General features: G+C 33.0%; 1 protein-coding gene across 1 annotated transcript; it reads left to right on the top strand.

Moving 5' to 3' along the window:
* Positions 1–491: 491 nt before the first annotated feature.
* Positions 492–18825, top strand: LOC149552912 (endoribonuclease Dicer homolog 3a-like). Its single transcript, XM_089790249.1, has 21 exons — positions 492–529; positions 5378–5558; positions 5674–5769; positions 5859–5993; positions 6069–6138; positions 9672–9736; positions 9850–10014; positions 11859–11996; positions 12408–12577; positions 12667–12856; positions 13107–13267; positions 13661–14025; positions 14571–14848; positions 14968–15434; positions 15541–15836; positions 15962–16167; positions 16657–17091; positions 17209–17493; positions 17875–18201; positions 18412–18498; positions 18601–18825. The coding sequence occupies exons 1-21, from the start codon at positions 492–494 to the stop codon at positions 18823–18825; spliced, it is 4380 nt and encodes a 1459-aa protein (XP_089646375.1).
* The last annotated feature ends 482 nt before the right edge of the window (positions 18826–19307 follow it).

A 19307-nucleotide genomic window follows, 5' to 3' on the forward strand; every position in this document is an offset into this window, starting at 1 on the left:
AAGAAATTATTAAAAATGAACTTATTAAAAATATTTATAATTTCATTATTTTGATATACAAAAGTCTTCTATAAATTTTTTAAATACAAACAATTATTCTTGAATATAATAATCTACTTAAATATATTTGTATTCACATTCAACAAACTCAAATATATCACTTCCTCAACAATCTTGTCAAGGATAAAATCATTATGAGGAAGCCTCCAAAAGAAATCCTATAACACCGAACCAAATCAACCAATAATAATTAAGATAAATAATTTATATAATATATAAATAAATACAAACATGTAAAATAGTTTTAATTACAACTAATAAAATAATATTATAAATTGTAAATCAATTACTATTTACCACTTCAGAGTTCTTGAGTTCTTACTATACTGTGAACACTAGTGAATAGTCACTACTCCTTATAGAGTTTTTCGCACAACATCACATCGGAAGGAAAATTCAGATTTGTTGTAACTGAAGATCAATTATCTAACATGGAAGCTGCGAGGGAGGACGGAATTGTTTCAAGGAGGTATGGCAAGCAATTATTTTTTTAATAGACATGATTTACCTACAATCAATAATGACAATTTGAATTTCGATATATATGTTTTCTATCAATGAAGATGAGGTAAATTTTCATTGAAAGTTCAGTGAGAAGTTGTTTTACAATAGTAATGAGGAGCACTCTTTGTGATTTAGAATAATGATGTTCTTTTGGATTTTACTTTTTTTTTTAAATAAATATGTGTGAAAATAGCTATATAAATTGATTTAGGTTTCCCGATTGTGTATGTGTTTCTAAGTATGAATATTTCCTGTCATTCTCAGTAACAAGGATCATTTTTTTTTAAATTTAGAATAATAACATTGTTTTGGTTTTTACTGTTTTTAATATAATAAATATGTGTGAAAATAGTTATATAAATTATAGGTTTTCGGATTCGATTGCGTATGTGTTTTGAAGTATGAACATTGGGGATGAAAGATAGCAAAAGATGTATAACCTCTCTTGCTATCTTTAATTTTCAACGGGATGATACATATTATCTTGCGTTCTTTCATTTTCACCCTGATGATGGATCCCTACATGTGATTGGAAGGGTTGATGTTAAGAAAAAAATTCACAATCGAATCGATAAACCTATGATCTTGCTATCTTTCATTTTCATCCCCGTGATGGATCCCTAAGTGTGATTGGAAAGGTTGATATTAAAAAACACATTCACAATCGAATCCAAAAACCTATGATAGATTATAAACCTAATATAGCAAATATGTTTGAAAATAGTTATATAAATCTAATATCTCTTTGTATCTTAATAGTTGATCCATATTTTTGACAAGGCTCCAAACTAAATATTATCTATTTAAGAAACATTCACTAATCCCATCACAACATTTCTAAGCATAATAATCTGTAGAATTCATGATATTAAATTCTGAAAATTTATAATTAAATTAATGTCACTTTCAAATATATTTTAGGTACGATTCTAAAGGTTGATGCAGATAAAATTGACATTCTTGAATCCACAAACCAGGACAATAAGTAAGAAAAAAGATAATAATTATCCAAGTATGTTTTCTACACAATCTTTTAAAAAATGATTTAGATTAAGCAATTGTTTCCCCTTGCATTTCTCTTCTGATGCAAAAGTTCTTAGGGTCCATTAATCTTGATCAGCTAATCTTGATTTATATATATATATTAAATATATTATCTTAGACCTAAAAACTAAGTTTTATATGATAAATAATAATATTTTTGTTGTCAAATTTGATTCTGGAATGGATTGTGTTTTATTTTTCACATAACTTTCCAATCACAGAATGTGATCCATCATTAGAATGAAAGAGAGAAAACATAATGATAGGTAAAAGAGTGATATGAAAAGTTGATGTGGAAAATAAAACACAATACGATCCAGAAACCAGGAAGACATTCTTTTAAAATGTTGCATGGCGGCCAAAAAATTAATGCAAGGGTTGTTAGGCCCTTACCTGGGGGACGCCATGATTGCAGAAGAAGAAAATGCTATGTTGCAATGGAGGGAGGATGTAGCCCTCAAAAATTTCAGAGGAATACAGAGAAATAAGTAGACTTAAACGAGAACAAATTTGAGAAAATTGGCAGGAAAGTCTAGTTGGAGACTCGTTCTTCTCAGCCAGGCCTTGGGTTTCTTATATGCAATGCAACTCAGGCGGGTATTACTCTGGTCTGTTTAGTTGAGTACATTCATAATCGTTAAGTTGTTTCGTATTCTTGCTTAAAGATTTGTTCCTTTATGGGTCTTATGGGTAATTGATAGTGGCTTGGCAAGCATATTAGCACCCTTTAAGTTTTATGGATATTTGATAGTGGCTTGGCAGGCATATTGGCTCTCTTTAAGTTTTGTGTAAGTAGAAACCAAAGAATTTAGAACTAAAGAGGTGATAGTTGTGTCTGAAATTATATTGAACGCCATTCCTGAAAATTCAAGGTTCCCTTATGGGATATGTGAGGTCATAAAAAAATTGGTCCCTAAACATTCTTGAAATTTATCAATTACTCTCAATGCAAATGGCTCACGCGTCACATATATCTTACAAGATACTGGTACATGGCAATGTTTAAAAAAGCTAAAGGGTAATTCAACTTGCAATTCACAGTGTCTCCCAAACAGTGGGTCAACATGTAGCTAGTCATTACAGACAAATTTTGAATTGTTCCCGACTGCCAACAGCAACACCGATTAGAAGAACAGAAGGATCTGGTTTGGTATTCAAGTTTTGTGGTATACAAATTGCATCTGGTTTCGTTATAGAATTTCATGTTTCAGGGAATGCAATCCACTTGTCAGCTATTAGGTCTCATCAAGGGCTAGCCACTTGACACATTTGTGCTAATCTGGTATATCATATTCCTTGTGCTTTTGGTAAAAGAGAGAGGAAACGATATTCTCTTTACTTTTTTGGAGACATTCAGTTGCTAAGTTGTATTGGATGTCTTCAGGCTTAATCCAAATTTATCTTGACTTCCTACTCTCTCTCATGAAATAGATAGTCAAGGAAGGCTGTAAAATTTGGGGAATACAATTACTTGCTAGCTATCGGGTCTTCCAAGCTAGTTGATAATAAAAATGGCATGATAATTTTCTTAGCAAAGTTTGTATGTTTGCTATGTATACCCTGCATTTGTGTAGCAAGACTCCCTCATATCTCCTTTTTCATCCTCTTTTGCAATGACCAACATTAAAATGCTTTGAGATTGAAGGTAGTGGTGCTTTGTCATGCTTGAAACCTGCAAATGTGAAATTAATAGATGTTTCTTTAGTGTCCTTTGCATGATCATCTTAATGGTGGTCATTGCTACTACAACTTTATTTTGTTAGCTGAAATTCTGTACGTTTTTGTGATGCATGAAATATATTAAATTATTGCCATGGGCTAGAAACTACAGTGCAAGAATCGCTACAATGCTCTGTTCATGTTATAACTTTCTGATGCATAACGCTTTTGGCTGTACATTGTTATAATATTTCTTGTCAACTTAAAGTGCTACAAGGAATACTACAACAGCTGAGATTATGTGGATTCTCATACTACAACCATGAACATGCTATACCTTATGAGATTTTGTGCAAAATACAATTATAGTGACCATGTAATCAATGTTATGATGCGATCTGAAACTTCCTCTTTTGGAGTGCTCCACTTCTTCCACCCTTCTTGTTATGCACAAGTAATGATTGTTTTTCTTCTCCTACTTTGCATAACCAATTGAAGTTGGATTTTTTTCCAATGGCCATCCATGATAAGCACGATATCTCCCTCGGTTGCCCATTACTGTACAACATGTGGAAAAAATACATGCTACAGAAACACCATTGTCATGGAAATATATACATGTTTGCAACACAAGAATATCTTGTAACGATAGCAATAATTGTGAACTTTGCATATATTTCGGATTCATATCTCCTATGAGTGTGTTCTGACCTTCCCCTTCCTATTGTCTTGGAGAGTAGATGGTTCTTTTGTCATCCTTGCTATGGAACATATATTCCTTAGTGGTTTTGTATTGCACAATATCAGAAGCTATTTCACCTCTGACTGGTACAAGCAACAAGATACTTGTGTTCTTTTGTAAAATATCCTTCTTGCATTTGAAACATTAATGAATTAGTTACGCTTTTTATGCCATTCTTGATTTCCCATACGTTGGTTTGCCTCTTTCCTAGGCTTGGCTAGTGGTTAAGTTGGCAGAGTTAAATCCCTCCATTTCTACTTCACATATACTGGAAAGAGTAGTCTCATATTCTTCTGCCTTATTTGAATGTGCTCTGTCTCCGAAGGCTCTACTTTGCCATCTTGAGGCAGAATCTCACTCTCCTCTACTACATTTTTCTTGTGTTAATCTAGCAGAGACAACCTGCAAAATGATGATTCATAAAAACAGGAATAGAGTATATTTTACCTTTCTTAAACCATTCTTGGTCTGTGCATGGTGTAGACTCCTTCAAACATTCACCAATCGCCATGTTCTTGATTCCAGGGCACTCTTATTGAGAAATTTTCTCAACTCAAACTGTGATGCTTTGATTGGCCATTGACTCTCCTACCCTTATACTCTATCATAGCCCATCCGTATTAGTAGCTTGGAGCCTACACCCTCAGTATGCTTTTCAAAATTGCCAACAGATTGATCAGATTTCACATTTTGGAAGAAGACATGTTTGTTACTCTCTTTGCATGCATTTCACTATCTAAGAAATGGAAATTAGGTTCATATTGAATAAATACTAGTGTATATTTTTCTTCTTTTGAACCCAAATAGAGAACTGTATAAAAATCGATATTCCTAATGCTGATGTGTAGAAGGCTGAAAATATTAGAATTGTATGTCAAGATGAGAGGAGCACCATACTCCAGAACAATGTAAGTTTGTAGTTGTGCTTCATATTGTTCGAAGTCCATCTTCACATTCTGTGCAATCAAACACATTTGTTTCAAAGGACTTCAGTACTACCTTAACCATTCAATCGATATTTTCACTCTTCAATGCAATTGAGGTTGGATATGATGAGTTAAAATAACTCTGAACTTTTTTCTTATTCTCTCGTCCATTATACTCTTTGCCGTTCTTAGTACTATTTATTGAGTGCCTGCTAGAAATATTTTAGGAGTCACTAAGTTGTAGGTCTAAAATGACCATTCTTCTACTTTAGAATGTGTTAGCAAGCTATGACATTTAGTCTTGTCTGTGTTGATGGTAAAATAGTGTTTTTATGTGTCTTCAGGAAAGTTCAACATCTAAAATATTTTTCAGAAATCTTAGACATGGAGACGTACTTGCGTGATTTCATTGAATGTAACTATGGAAATATGATATTTACAGCTATCAATTGAAGATTCTTGCCACAGCTATTGAGAGGAACACAATTGTTCTACTAGAAACAGGCTGCGGAAAAACACATATTGCAGTTCTCCTTATGAAATATATTGCTCAAAACCTACAAAAGGAGCACAAGGCATGCCTGATGATATTCTTAGCACCTGCAGTTGCGTTAGTCAAACAGGTAATGTCGAGTACACTATTCTGTCAATCTAAAATAACATGAGAGATACGATGTGATCAGGTGCCTGATTGAGAACATAATCATAACCTCTATTCTTCAACTTTGAAAATTCCAGCAATTTGAATATATAACAAGACATACAAACTTGCAAGTGGCATGTTATATTGGAGGGAAAGCAGTAAAAGACTGGAAAGAAGCAACATTGAATGAGGTAACTAAATGAAACTTGAATATAACATACCATTGGATTCAAATTGCTTTTCTATTTTAGTTTTGAATGGTGTGGGGATCAAATTGCAGGTGCTTGTGATGACTCCTTGGATTTTAATTGATGGCTTGGATAATAATTCAATAACCCTAGAGAAAGTCAACCTCATGATCTTCGATGAGTGCCATCATGCAAGAAAACATCATCCATATGCTAAAATTATGAGGGTAAGTGATTGAATTTGTTTCTAAAATTTTGTTAAAATATGAAACTAATTAACAATTCATATGTTTGTATTGAAGGTTTATCATAAAACGTCTCAAAAAAAACCCAAAATATTTGGAATGAGTGCAACGTTGGTCACAAAAAAGGGTGAGTACACTATCTGATATAGGAAAATAAAAATAAAGGACTATCATCAAATTTAAGAGACATTTTTCCTGAGATCTCATCTTGCTAGCTGGTATGCATATGCATCATATATTCTTTTAAATTGTATGTACCCGGACCTATTAAATTTTTTGTGATCTGACAGTTACTGTGTGTGCCTCATCTTACAAACCTACAATTTTTTATCATTATTCATATTCTTGACTGATGATGATATGGAACTTGTTGTGTCTTTGGCCCAACACTTCATGTCCTCCTTGTTTCTGGATTTTCATGTCCTCGTTTCGTATTTTTATGGATGATGCTTGAATGATTATCTCATTTCAAACTTGTCACATCCCATCAGAAGCCTCCACAGTGAATGTGGAAGGAGAAGATAAAATATATATTACAAAAAGAGATAGTAAACAAATAAATAAAATAACCAGTTAGTATGATTTTTCTATGGATTGATGTGGAAATGCTATACTTCACCCTGTTTGGTTGAGGACGAACCCCTGGTAGAGTATGGGATGCACCAAATCCTCTTCCCAAGTATATGACGGAGCAAAAGAACAAGGAAAGGAATGAGGCCTATGGTGTAGTACACAATGCACTAACATCTTTCTCTTTTGGGGATGCACTGGGGATAGTGGATAGTTATGCACTGTATATGAGCTGATCACTATTCTTAGAGTGATTTTGTAAGAGCCAATAATTATTGTCTGGTGTATCCTCTATTAGTTAGTCACTATTGCGTAGTAATATATGATGGAGCTACTCCCCGTGTATGCGATGAACAACAAGCTAGTCAGCTTGTACTGTACCTGCACTATGAAGGACCTAGTCCTTGTATAACGAACACCTTCTCGAGACCTCTATGTTATTGGAAATGTTGGGCAAGCGTAACATAGTGGTCCAGACCACTATGTTATGGAAAATATCAGGCAAACATTAATGTTTACCTGTGATGTGAGGGAGTTAGTCCTTGTACCCATGTGCATATGGCTAAGTGATAAAACTAATGACTGATAAACATGGGTATGGAACCAACATTGGATGGTAGTAGATATGTTTTATTGGATGGGACCAAGTTCTTAGTATCACATAATTAATAGATAAGATTAAAGCTATCAAGATCTCATCAAGAGGAGAGAGTAACCTTCCTTTGATTGCTAAATATGAAGCCTCTAACTTACCTTGGGAGGATACATAGAGAGGGTTACTAGGAGTGTTTATAATCTCCACTTTGGAATTAAACAAAAGTTACTTGGTTGTTTTAGTGAAAATCAAAAGTAAAAATAAAAGTTACAACTGAGGCTGGTTGCTACATAGGCATCAGGTAAACCAAGTTCAAACACTAGAGACCAATGAATCCCACTTGAGTTTAGATTAAGGATATGATATTGTACCATTGAATGATCCTAATTAAGTCAGACTCTTGGTCCACATTTTCTTTGAAATCCTTCAATAAATTTTAAGCCTATGAGAATGGTTGGCTAACCCTAAGACATCCTAGGGAGAGTGTGAAAGCAAATATTCTTATAAGAATTTTCAACAAATATCAGAGTGTGTAGTGAAATTTGTGTTATTTAATTTTTATTAATTTGATGACCAAGTTTTACTCTAATTTGAGATCCTGTCATCTCTGGTAGTTATCATGGTATATCTAAAAATACTAAGATTTGTCTCTTTATGGGAGCATGAATTGCTAATTATACAATTGGCAACACCCTCCATGGCTAGTTTGCAAAATAGTAACGAGACTCACCAAGGCATTTCTATTAATATACTTGGCTCTGCGAGTCACTGCTGAGTCGAGTCCGAGCTAGGTCACGAGTTTAATTGCCCTTGCCGAGTCAGAGCTAGGTCCGAGTCTCATTACTTTGGTTCGTAACTATCTTAATACTTGACATTACTATATATTTGAATGAGCAAGAGAGAATGCTTACAAATTAAACGAAATTGAGTTGGTTGATTGATATCCTTTATTTAATGAGACCAAGTTCATAGTATCGCTTAAATCAATAGTTAAGGTTAAAGAGATCAAGGTATCATCTAGAGGAGAGAATAAAATCCCTTTGATTGCTAACTACTAAGCCTCTAACTTCCTACAAGAGGATAAGTAGGAAACATCACTAGGAGTGAACTGTCAAGGCTTTGATCTAGGTCTAGGGATGACTCTAGCTATGGAGACTAAACACTATCATGAGTGAGCATGGAGTGCGATATCGTTGTTGCCAGCATGGTGAATGGAGGAGTATTTATAATCTCCACTTCAGAATTTAAAAAAAGTTACTTGGTTGTTTGAGTTAGTGAAAATCGAAGGTAAAAATAAAAGTAGCAACTTAGGGTGGTTGCTACATAGGTATCAGGGAAACCAAGTTCAAACACTAGAGACCTATGAATCCCACTTGAGTTTAGATTAAGGATATAATATTGTACCATTGAATGATCCTAATTAAGTCGGACTCTTGGTACACATTTTCTTTGAAATCCTTCAATAAATTTTAAGCCTATGAGAATGGTTGGCTAACCCTAAGACATCCTAGGGAGGGTGTGAAAGGGAATATTCTTATAAGAATTGTCAACGAATATCCGAGTGTGTAGTGAAATTTGTGTTATTTAAATTTTATTAATTTGATGACTAAGTTTTACTCTAATTTGAGATCTTGTCATGTCTGGTAGTTATCATGGTATATCTAAAAATACTAAGATTTTTCTCTTTATAGGAGCATGAATTGCTAATTATACAGTTGGCAACACCTCACATGGCTAGTTTGTAAAATAGTAATGAGACTCGCTGCAAGTCACCCAAGTTGGTGAGTTGGGTTACCTGTGACCATGACCCACCAAGTCGTCAAATATCTTATATTTCTATAAGGCATTTCTATTAATATACCTTGCTCTACGAGTCACTGCAGAGTGACGATTGAGTCCGAGCCGGGTCACGAGTCCAATTGCCCTTGCTGAGTCAGAGCCGAGCCGGGTCCGAGTCTCATTGCTTTAGTTTGTAACTATCTTAATACTTGACATAACTATATGTTTGAATGAGCAAGAGAAAATTCTTATAAATTAAAAGCAATTTACTTGGTTGATTGAGTTAGTGAACATTGTTAAGTAAAAATAATAATAGTAGCAACTCAGAATGGTTGTTAAAAAATGAATAAAATTTGTTTCATCCATAAAATAGTAGGATTTGTCTTATCTCATGTATTTAGGAATCATCGTAAGTTTATCCTTGGTATAGGCAAAATAATTTAATATGTAGGTGAATAGAGGCTTTTGCACTGAGATATTAAATTAGTAGTAGTGAAGAACGGACACCAAGAACAAGAATAAGTGGTACTGGTGATTAATCCTTTTTTAAAATTAAGTCTATAGAAATTTCCTAACCTTAAATACTGATTCATGATACAATATACTGTAATTATGAAGTATATATCTCTTGAAAATAACACTCAACAGTTCGTAAATAATATATTTAATGTTGAGAAGATGCTATTAGCTATTTATATTTGCATTGATATCCGCAGGGTTTTCTTCCAGCAGTGATTGTGTGAAACAAATAACACAAATTGAAGAAATCTTGGATGCTCAGGTAAATCTGATGACCCCTATTGTGAGAAACTAGTAACATTTCTGTCATTTCTTGGTGTTTTCTTCATTTCTCGGATGTTAATTGTAACCACATTAATTAACATGCCCAAACAGACCATTACAGTGGAAGATAAGCGTGAACTTGAGTCGACTCCAGACCCTCCAAAGCAAATAACTAAATTTTATTCCTTGTCAATTGAACATCAAGCCCTACAAAACAAATTGGTTTCTGTGCATCATCTTTTTGAGGAAAGCAAAGCAAAAAGCATCAGAGCAAATGTTGAATATTGTCTTTAGAATCTGGGTTTGCTCTGTGCATTAAAGGTATGGTTTTTAACTTTTTTAATATTAAATTTTTATTTCAGTAATGTTCTGTTGAGATTTTCATTTGTCACACTGAACATATATAGGATGTTAAAGAAAATATGGTATTTAAGATGGGCAATTGGAGATGGATTTACTGTTGCTCTAACTAAACCCCTTCTGTTATTATACCTCATCATGCATTCATTCCTTGGCAAGTCTCAGTATGGTATCTTCCATGCACGACTCTATTGTTTGATCCAGCTGTCACTTGCATCGAGTGCCTTTTTGTGCAGTGGCTACATGACTTTGTTATTCATCTTGATATTTTTTGATTTCGACTTATGAAAAAATCAGTTGATCCTTTCGGTTGTTCATTAAAAATCATAAAACCAGTTTCTTTAGATTTAGAAGGTTTAAGCACTCTTACTGCTACAACATTCACATGAGTTTATCTCTGAAAACTTCTAATTCTTTAACCGATAGTGATGCTGATCAAATATTCTAAAAGCAATTTTTTAAAAATATTTAGGAAAGAAAACTATTGATAAAATTTAAAAATGAAGGAGAATAAACCTGCTACTGAATCTTCTGTTTTCTACATAACTCACCTCCTTCTCTGTATATGGAGAAACGATGTTTTCATTAGACCACCAGAGTTGCATTTTTCATTCACAGACAAACTCAATGCAGTTCTAATGATCTAATTAAAAAATGATTTCAACACTTACAACTGCAACCTCACTTATTTTATAAATGAATTCACAGTCTAATGAAAATACTAAGTCCTGTATGAAGTCTCCAAACAAATGCTTCATTAATAAACTAACTAAAAATGCTTTGAATGTTACATGAATTCAGAGCCCAGATATATATAGGAGCGAGGACCGTGCATGCAACTTTACTGCTGAGATTTTCTCCACATGTCTTCCACAATTCTGCTAAATTATTATTATTATTATTTCACACTCTTAACCAAATACCTGCGCGTCTACTGAATCGTGGATTACTTCGTCACTGCTTAATGCCTGCCTGTGTGTGTACTATACCTGTAGGTTGTGCCTCTTCCACAGTCATGTAGCTAACATGCACAGATCAATCACCAGGTTGTTCAGACCTAATTACAGATTCTGTCATCATATAGATTCCTCTCACTTTGTTTTTTCATGGTTCTTTGGTCAACTAAACTTCATCTTAGTGACTGTTCCACTATGTGATCCAATGAAATTTCATTTCAACTGTGCAAATTAAGTTTCTTACGATGAATCCAAAAACATACCTCAAACTGTTGTCAAGGATCAAGCTTATCTATACCTACTTGGCTGTCGTAGCTGGGTGTAAATCTTTTTCTGCCTGCAATTAAGTCTAAGGCAGTGCGTCGATTGAGCATAAGTGCAGGTGTAAATCTTTTTCACTTTGTGATCCTCTACTCCTTTACGATATACTAAAATGATCAAGATTCAAAAGAGATAAAAAGACTTGCAAATAGTGCTTGGGAAACATGATTTTGTGTATGTTAAAAGAGATAACATCCGGACAACATCTTGATATTGGAGCTTTGCTCCTTGAGAATGATGTTTTGTTCTGCTTTCAGTTGCTTGAGCTATATCCTATATGTCTACACTTTTGCCTTCACACACTTTATAAAGGAGAGCCTCAGGTTTAGCTGTTATTAATAATAGCTAAGTGAATTTAATTATTTCTTTATGATAATATTAATTTGTTCAGAACTTTTATTCATGTCTTCTTGTTACATAACTAATTATTAGACTACACGAGACTGGTTTTATACATTAACATGAAATCTGTCAATCATACAGGCTGTTCAGTTATACAATGAAAAAGAGAAGTTACGGGAGACTCCTACTGGAATGGTAGAAATGGAGGAATATGCTCTAGATGATTATCTAAAAGATGCTCGTAGACTCTTTGAAGAAGAATTACCATCTGATATGCATGTCCACCACACTTTCAAGGGGTAGTAAATCATGAACAATATTTTTCACACGAAACTTATATGGTCAGTTGAGAAATCTTTATTAATTTTTTTGCTTTGCACTTCTAGAACCTAGAATAACTGACATAACTGCTAGGATGGTCAGAGTGCCATCATGCAATACAGGCCAATTATATAACATAGATGTAAGATTGCTAAATATTTGTATAAATAGGCATTCTAACCACTCTGAACGTTCATAACATGGACATTGAGGAGTCTATTAAGAAATGCAGCTAAAAGTGATCATCATCAAACAAAAATACATCTGACTGAATCCGAGCATCTTACTCTGAATTCAATTGTCATGGATTTTCATAAATCCGAAAGAAACAAATTACAGCTGAAAAAACAGTTGTTGATTTTCTTGTAGTATAAAATGTTGTTACTTGTTCGATGTAAACATCAAATTAAAAATATTGAATTTGAGACTTCAGATGTGAACGAATTATTCAAGACACCTGAAGGAATTCACAATGCTGTTAAACATGGCATTTTAACTCAAAAGTTGGAGCAGCTAGTGCATTTTTTAATACAGAAGAGGTACGAGAAATCATAGTAATGTGATATCAGTGTCTATTTGTAGTTTTTTTATTGCATTTTGATAGAAGACTGACTCCTAGTTTTAACAGTGATGAAGATCCCAGAAAGGTTTCCTGTATAGTATTTGTGGAAAGAGTGATTGCAGCTGCAGTAATCTCAAGTTTGTTACAACAAATTGATTGTTTGAAATGTCTGAAGACTGATTTCTTATCTAGTGTAAACTCTACATTTGGTGGCAAGACACAGAAAAAAGCTTTAGAAAACTTGTCTTCTGGAAAGGTTGGTTGGATCTTTCATTTACTGGAAACAAATGTTAATTTGATTACGACCATGCTATTCAAACTTACCTAGATGTTAATTTTTTCTTAATACATTGTTCAAATTTTTTCTTAATACGGTGTTCAAATGTTACATCAAATTTTCAGTTGCATCTTTTTCAGAAATATATTTATAAAGGTTATTGATATTGATTTTTCAAAAATCTATGGGCTGTATTGTATTATGATGTTTTTTGAATATGAATGTGCAGGTTCAAGTTTTAATTGCAACAGATGTGATTGAAGAAGGTATTGATGTAAAAAATTGTAATTGTGTCATCCGTTTTGATTTACCCATAAGCCTGCGCAGTTATATTCAATCTAGTGGACGTGCTCGCCATGAAAACTCAGAGTTCATCTTATTTGTTGAGAGGTAATTTGCGAATATAAATTCAAGAAATTAATATAATGTTCAAGCTTACGGCTTTTACCTTGGAAAAATGAGTTAAAAAAAAAGAAGAAGAGTAAATTACTACATTCTTATCTGTTTAAAAAATGCATAAAATACGTTATTATAACAAGCTTTGAGTTTGGCATCATAGTCTAAACCATGGTCCCTAGGAGATGCATGATGTAAATAATCACTTTTCTTTTTCAACTTCAGTAGAATGTGAGTCTAGCTATTAATTATCGAAAAGTTCATCTGATGATTTCAAATACCATAGAAGTCATAAGGCATTTGCAATTTGATAAGATCTAGAAATTTCATAACCAATGTCAGTGTTATACTTTTACACTAAATGTTATCAATTTTTGAACTTCACAGAGGTAATGAGAAGCAGAAGAATGACATATTTGATATAATCAAGAGTGTAGCCATAATAGAGGACATAATATCAAGTAAAAATGATGCTTCTATAACAAAGAGGAGTTCAATTGAAAAGGATTTGTCAGTAGATGTTGAACAACTTCCAGAAATCACAACCATTGTAAATAGAATGCCTTACACTAAGGAGAAAAGTGTGGTTGAAAAGGATAAATCTAGCACTTTAATTGAAATTGAAGATTTTGGTGAAGATCTTGGAGGAGTTCGTGAAAGAGAGGACAGAATTGAAGAAAGAGTAATTGAAAATGGGGATGAAATCGAAGAGGATTGCAATGACAAAGAGGGAATAACATCTACAAAATCAGGTATGCAAACAATTCATTCTCTTGTATTATTGGAGAACCTGACATTAGAAATAGTTTTGCTAAACTTTTAGTATTATGTAGAAGTAAGACTATATTATTTATTGGAATGAAATTAATATTTGATAAATTTGATTGTGATATATGAATTAAAGTTTTCTCTTATATTTCCTTTTATTGCTTATATTTTTTTTAAAGAAAATATTTAACTTTTTTGAAAATTTTGAAGTCATATTGTATATACCAAATAATAATAGAGGTAATTAAATTTATATTTCATATATTAGTTATTTCTTAAAAGTGTGTTTTCAATAAACGTAATTATTTATTTTAATTACATTTTATAAACAAAATTATTTTCAAATAAAAAACATTAATGAAACTGAATAAAATGTCAATATTCTTTGGAGAAAATTTTGTTTTGATGATATTTTTGTTCTTTTATAATCTTTATTAATGAAAATTATGCAGGATTTTCTTTGATGATTAGTAGGTTGTGATATTTGAAGATTTAATTGTCTGATATTATTTCTTTTTCTTTCTGCAAGGTCTACCTGAAATAAGGGAGTTACATTCAACTGTTAAAATAGACACATTATCTGATAGTTGGGATGAAGAGGGGAGAGAAGTTACTTTGAAAGTTTACGAACTCCGTTTTACATCTAAATCCAATGATAATAAGACATATTTGAATTTCGCCATGTTAATTAAATCTGAATTAGATGATGACATTGCAAATATAGATATAGATATGTTTTTAACTACAGATAAGCTTGTTAAAGCAGACTTTTTACGAAGAGGAGAAATGACTTTGGATTTAACTCGGGTATTGAAAGACAAACAACTTCAATCTTCCAATTTATATATTACAATTTGCTTCCAGTAAGTCATTTACTTATTTTTGTATGAAACTGATAATAGTTTTGTCACTTGTGTATTAAACAGATGAGGAATGCAAAAGATTTTCAAGAAATAATTTTCAATGGAATTTTTGGAAATCTGAGGAATAAGAAAAAATTCATGGAAATGAAAAACCTATGGTGCACTTCCTATACTTACTTACTTCTGCCCTTAGAATCAAATCAGTCTAGTCCAACTGTTATTGACTGGAAATGCATTGAAACATGTGCAACAAGAGCTAGAGAGTTTAAATTACTTTCAACTATTTCAGAAGAGGCTTCTATGATAGGAACAACAGATTTGCACAGTCGAGAGGACTCTGAAATTTTGATTTTGGCTAGTGACATCTGTGAATCTTCACATTTGATAGATAAAGCAGTGCTTACTGTTCATAATGGAATGCTTTATCAAGTCGTAGAAATTATTCACGAAAAAACTGTTGAGAGTCCCTTCCCTCCCAAAAAAGTTTCTAATCCATGTTATGGTAGCTACAGTGAATGTTTTCTGAAAAAGTGAGTATCTCATCTTTGATAGTCTTAATCTTAAATGCCCGTCCAGGTGTATTCACATAGAGTTGATTGCAATGGTTCTAATTAATTTATCATGATGATTTTGCAGGCATGGAAAGAAACTGAAGCATTTAAATCAACCACTTCTTAGGGTGAAGCATGCTAAGCGACCCCGTAATTTTCTTACAAAACAGCAAGAAAAGGCAGTGGAGAAAGAAGGACCATTTGTGGAACTTCCTCCAGAGTTGTGTTTGAACTTGGATGTTCCAAGCTCATTTATGAGATCATTGTGTTTGCTTCCATCTGTTATGCACCGCCTCAATTGTTTAATGCTCGCAAGTCAACTTAATAAAACAATTAAGATAGAACGCCCAAATTGTCCGCCTGTAATTTCATTGCTAATCATTTCAAACTGATGTTATTTTGTTTGATTTATTTATTTAAGATTAATTGTTTCACTTTTGTTTTTCTATGCAGAAGTAAATTCTTCTTAACCTCTTACTGAACACTTTTTCTTTCTTCATAGGTACTGGAAGCAATCACTTCACACAAATGCTTAGAATGTTACTCCTATGAGCGATTGGAGTTATTGGGTAACTCCTTTTTAAAATACGCCATTAGTCGACATCTTTTTATGAAATATGAAAATGAGGATGAAGGACAGTTATCATATCGTAGAGCTAAGGCAGCCTGTAATAAAACGCTTCATGATTTGGCATTGAACCATAATTTGCAGGTACTAAAATGCTATATTTTTATAGTTGATAAAAAAAATTTCTCAATTAAAAATTCTACTGGTAAAATGAGCTCCTGTTTTTTTAACTCTTTACTCATAGTTAGTCAAAACATCTTAGTAAATATACTATAGACTAGAAATCCTACTGCTAAAATAATTTGATATTTTATGTTTCTTAGACAGTTTTCTCTCTCAAGTTTTAAGAATTAGTGACGAGTACAATATGACCCTTAATATGGTCTGAATCTATTGATATCCGCCTTCTTTGAGGAAAAAGATTTGCGTCTTTAAACAATTTTCTTTTTCCATCTTGATCTTTTACTTGAGTCAATTGATTTAATAACAGCTGATACTGTTATGCTGATTGAAGACTATTGCTTGTTTACGTGGAAGAATTTTGATTTTGATATAGTCTATATTTAATAAGTTGAGTATTTGTCAATTTCAAGTCTAATCTAATAACTTATTTTTCTTTTGCTTTGTGAAAAGGGATATATTTTAGATGATCTATTTGATGTGTGCAAATGGGTCGCCCCTGGGCTACATTGTAGAAACATTGTTCCCTGCTCTTGCAACCCAGAAGATTCCAACAGTCTTGAAATGGGCAAAGTTTGTGACAAGAGGCATCGATGGATTCAATCCAAAACAATATCAGATGTTGTGGCGGCCCTAATTGGAGCACATTTGATTGGAGGGGGTACAAATGCAGCCCTTGAGTTCATGAGATGGATGAACATGGAGGTTAATGTTGAAGATAAGTCAGTAGATATTGCATGCAAACGTTCTATAAATTATCCTAGTGTCTTGAATGCACGTTTGGATGAACTGGAATTGATCTTGGACTACCGCTTTGAGAACAGATGCCTCTTGGTAGAAGCAATCACACATGCTTCAATTAGCGAACAAGGACGACATTCTTATCAGGTAATTTTATATTGAACTTACCTTGCACAGTCCAAATCGTATATTTGATAGTACTTGCACAATTAATTTTTTCTAGAATGTAGAACTGAATGTTGATATTATGTGTTAATTTTACAGAGGTTAGAATTCCTAGGTGACTCTGTACTGGATCTTGTTATTACTAAGCATCTGTATTCAACATATGAGGAATCATCCCAGGGAATTTTATCAGACTTACGGCAGGTAGCTGTTAACAATGAGAACTTTGCTCAAGCAACAGTGAAACACAATATTCACAATTATCTTCGTCATAATTCAGATGAATTACAAAATAAAATATTAAAATTTTTTGAGGAATTTAAACAACATGGAGGTGGTGACTGCAAGTTTATATCATTTGGAGGAGGAATGCATGCTCCAAAGGCAAGTTAGTTAGTTTAACATTTGTGAGAATTCATCCTTGAATTTTTGTTTGATCAGCTCACTTTTTTTAAGTTATTAAAAGTTTTCTATAATGCTCAATAGCATGATTGAGGAGCCTTATTCTATGCATATTAATATAATTTATTGGACTGGAAGTCCATCTTGACTTTTTATTATTGAACATCAGAAGTACATAGATAGGTATACAATAAAAGATTTCCAGTGGGTATTTGTGTAATAAATTTTAATTTATTTTATTGTTTGGTAATTAATTCCTGGATATATTATAGACATGTTATTAGCATTCCTCTTATTGCATGTTAAGATAAACGTTCACTTTGATTACAACTTATGTCATTTTACTATATTTCTTAAATGCAGGTACTAGGAGATATACTAGAAAGCATTTCAGGTGCAATATTAGTGGATACTCGACTAAAACTTGATGTTGTCTGGAAAAAACTAAAATCTATTTTGTCTCCCATTGTTACACCTGAAAACATGGAATTGCAACCACTACGGGAATTGCACGAACTCTGCTCTTACCACCATTATGAATTCTATGTGGCCACCACAAAGACAAGGAATGTTCATGTGGCCATTGTACAAATAAAGGTGAAGGGATCAATTATATCTGGAGAAGGATCAAACGTGAAGAAGAAGTCTACAAAAACTAAAGCTGCCAAACATGCATTGGCACAGTTGAAGGTATTTTCAAAATTTTCTGTCATTCTATTTCTCAGAGAGGGTTTAGCAAGGAGCCTTAGTGTGTACAGTCTTAGAAGCCTATCATAACCGAGGGATTAAGTTGTTTAATTGGTGAATCTAAATTTATTTTCACTGATCAATAGCATCACATGGACAAGCCTTATTATAATTGGGAATTCCTGATCCTGGAATGGTGGTTTTGTAAATAAGGTAATGGGAATATTTCATGGACGTTCAGTGGACATGACTGGGAATGAAGCCCTGCATGCATCTAATCTCATTGCTCAAGAAAACATGGTTTGTCTCTTATATAATGTTTATTTTAATTATTCTGGCTGAAATTTTTAATAGAAAAAGTTGTATTCAGTTAATGGAGATAATGTTTTATTGTTGGGCCAGATAACTGCTAGCAGTACACAAGTAGATTCAGGAGAAGTGGATATGTTTGTTTTACTTGATCAGTGTCACAAAGAAAAAATACATGAGGAGATCTTATTTTGTTCCAGCAAATCAATGCAAGGTAAAGACCTGGATCTACTTCCACATATAAAATCCACTAACAAGCGTAAATTGGAAGAGGGAGAGGAAGGTGTGGGTATGATAGAAGAGCCTATACATGATTAAATCCATGGGAAAGTCTATGGTGATGGACATAATTATCTATGATAAGGGGAAAAGTTGTCCTTGGAAGTTAAGGATACAAGCACACTAGTCTTTTATTTTCTTTTACAATCTATACTAATAACTAAAGATACATATTTATAAAAAATGAGCATCTTTTAGAGTTTTCTTTTATTTCTCTCCTACTTTCATTGCATAAGTTTCTTGGCCGTCAGTTGTAGTTATGTCTTAAGAACAGTTGAACTGTTAAAAGCATCACAAATTTATCATATATATTGAAATTTTTCATAATGTAAAAATAGGGAGAAATAAAGATTAAATAATACATTTATATTCTTCTGATTTGATAATTAAAAAATAATAATTTTTCTATGAGCCATTTAGATGGCTCAACAAGACTTCCAAATGAAGACGTTCTTCTGATTTGATAATTAAAAATAGCTATTTTGCCTTGAACTATTCAGATGGCTCAACAAGCATTCCAA

Source organism: Cupressus sempervirens, chromosome 6, assembly GCF_028749045.1.
Source record: "Cupressus sempervirens isolate cs-2001-9-10 chromosome 6, ASM2874904v1, whole genome shotgun sequence".
Classification (NCBI taxonomy): domain Eukaryota; kingdom Viridiplantae; phylum Streptophyta; class Pinopsida; order Cupressales; family Cupressaceae; genus Cupressus; species Cupressus sempervirens.

Excerpts from the sequence above, each read along its gene's own strand:
- LOC149552912 (XM_089790249.1), top strand. The coding sequence starts at position 492 with ATGGAAGCTGCGAGGGAGGACGGAATTGTTTCAAGGAG. Across the intron at positions 5,770-5,858 it reads AAGAAGCAACATTGAATGAG|GTGCTTGTGATGACTCCTTG; the intron begins GTAACTAAATGA and ends ATCAAATTGCAG. Across the intron at positions 11,997-12,407 it reads AATTACCATCTGATATGCAT|TATAAAATGTTGTTACTTGT; the intron begins GTCCACCACACT and ends ATTTTCTTGTAG.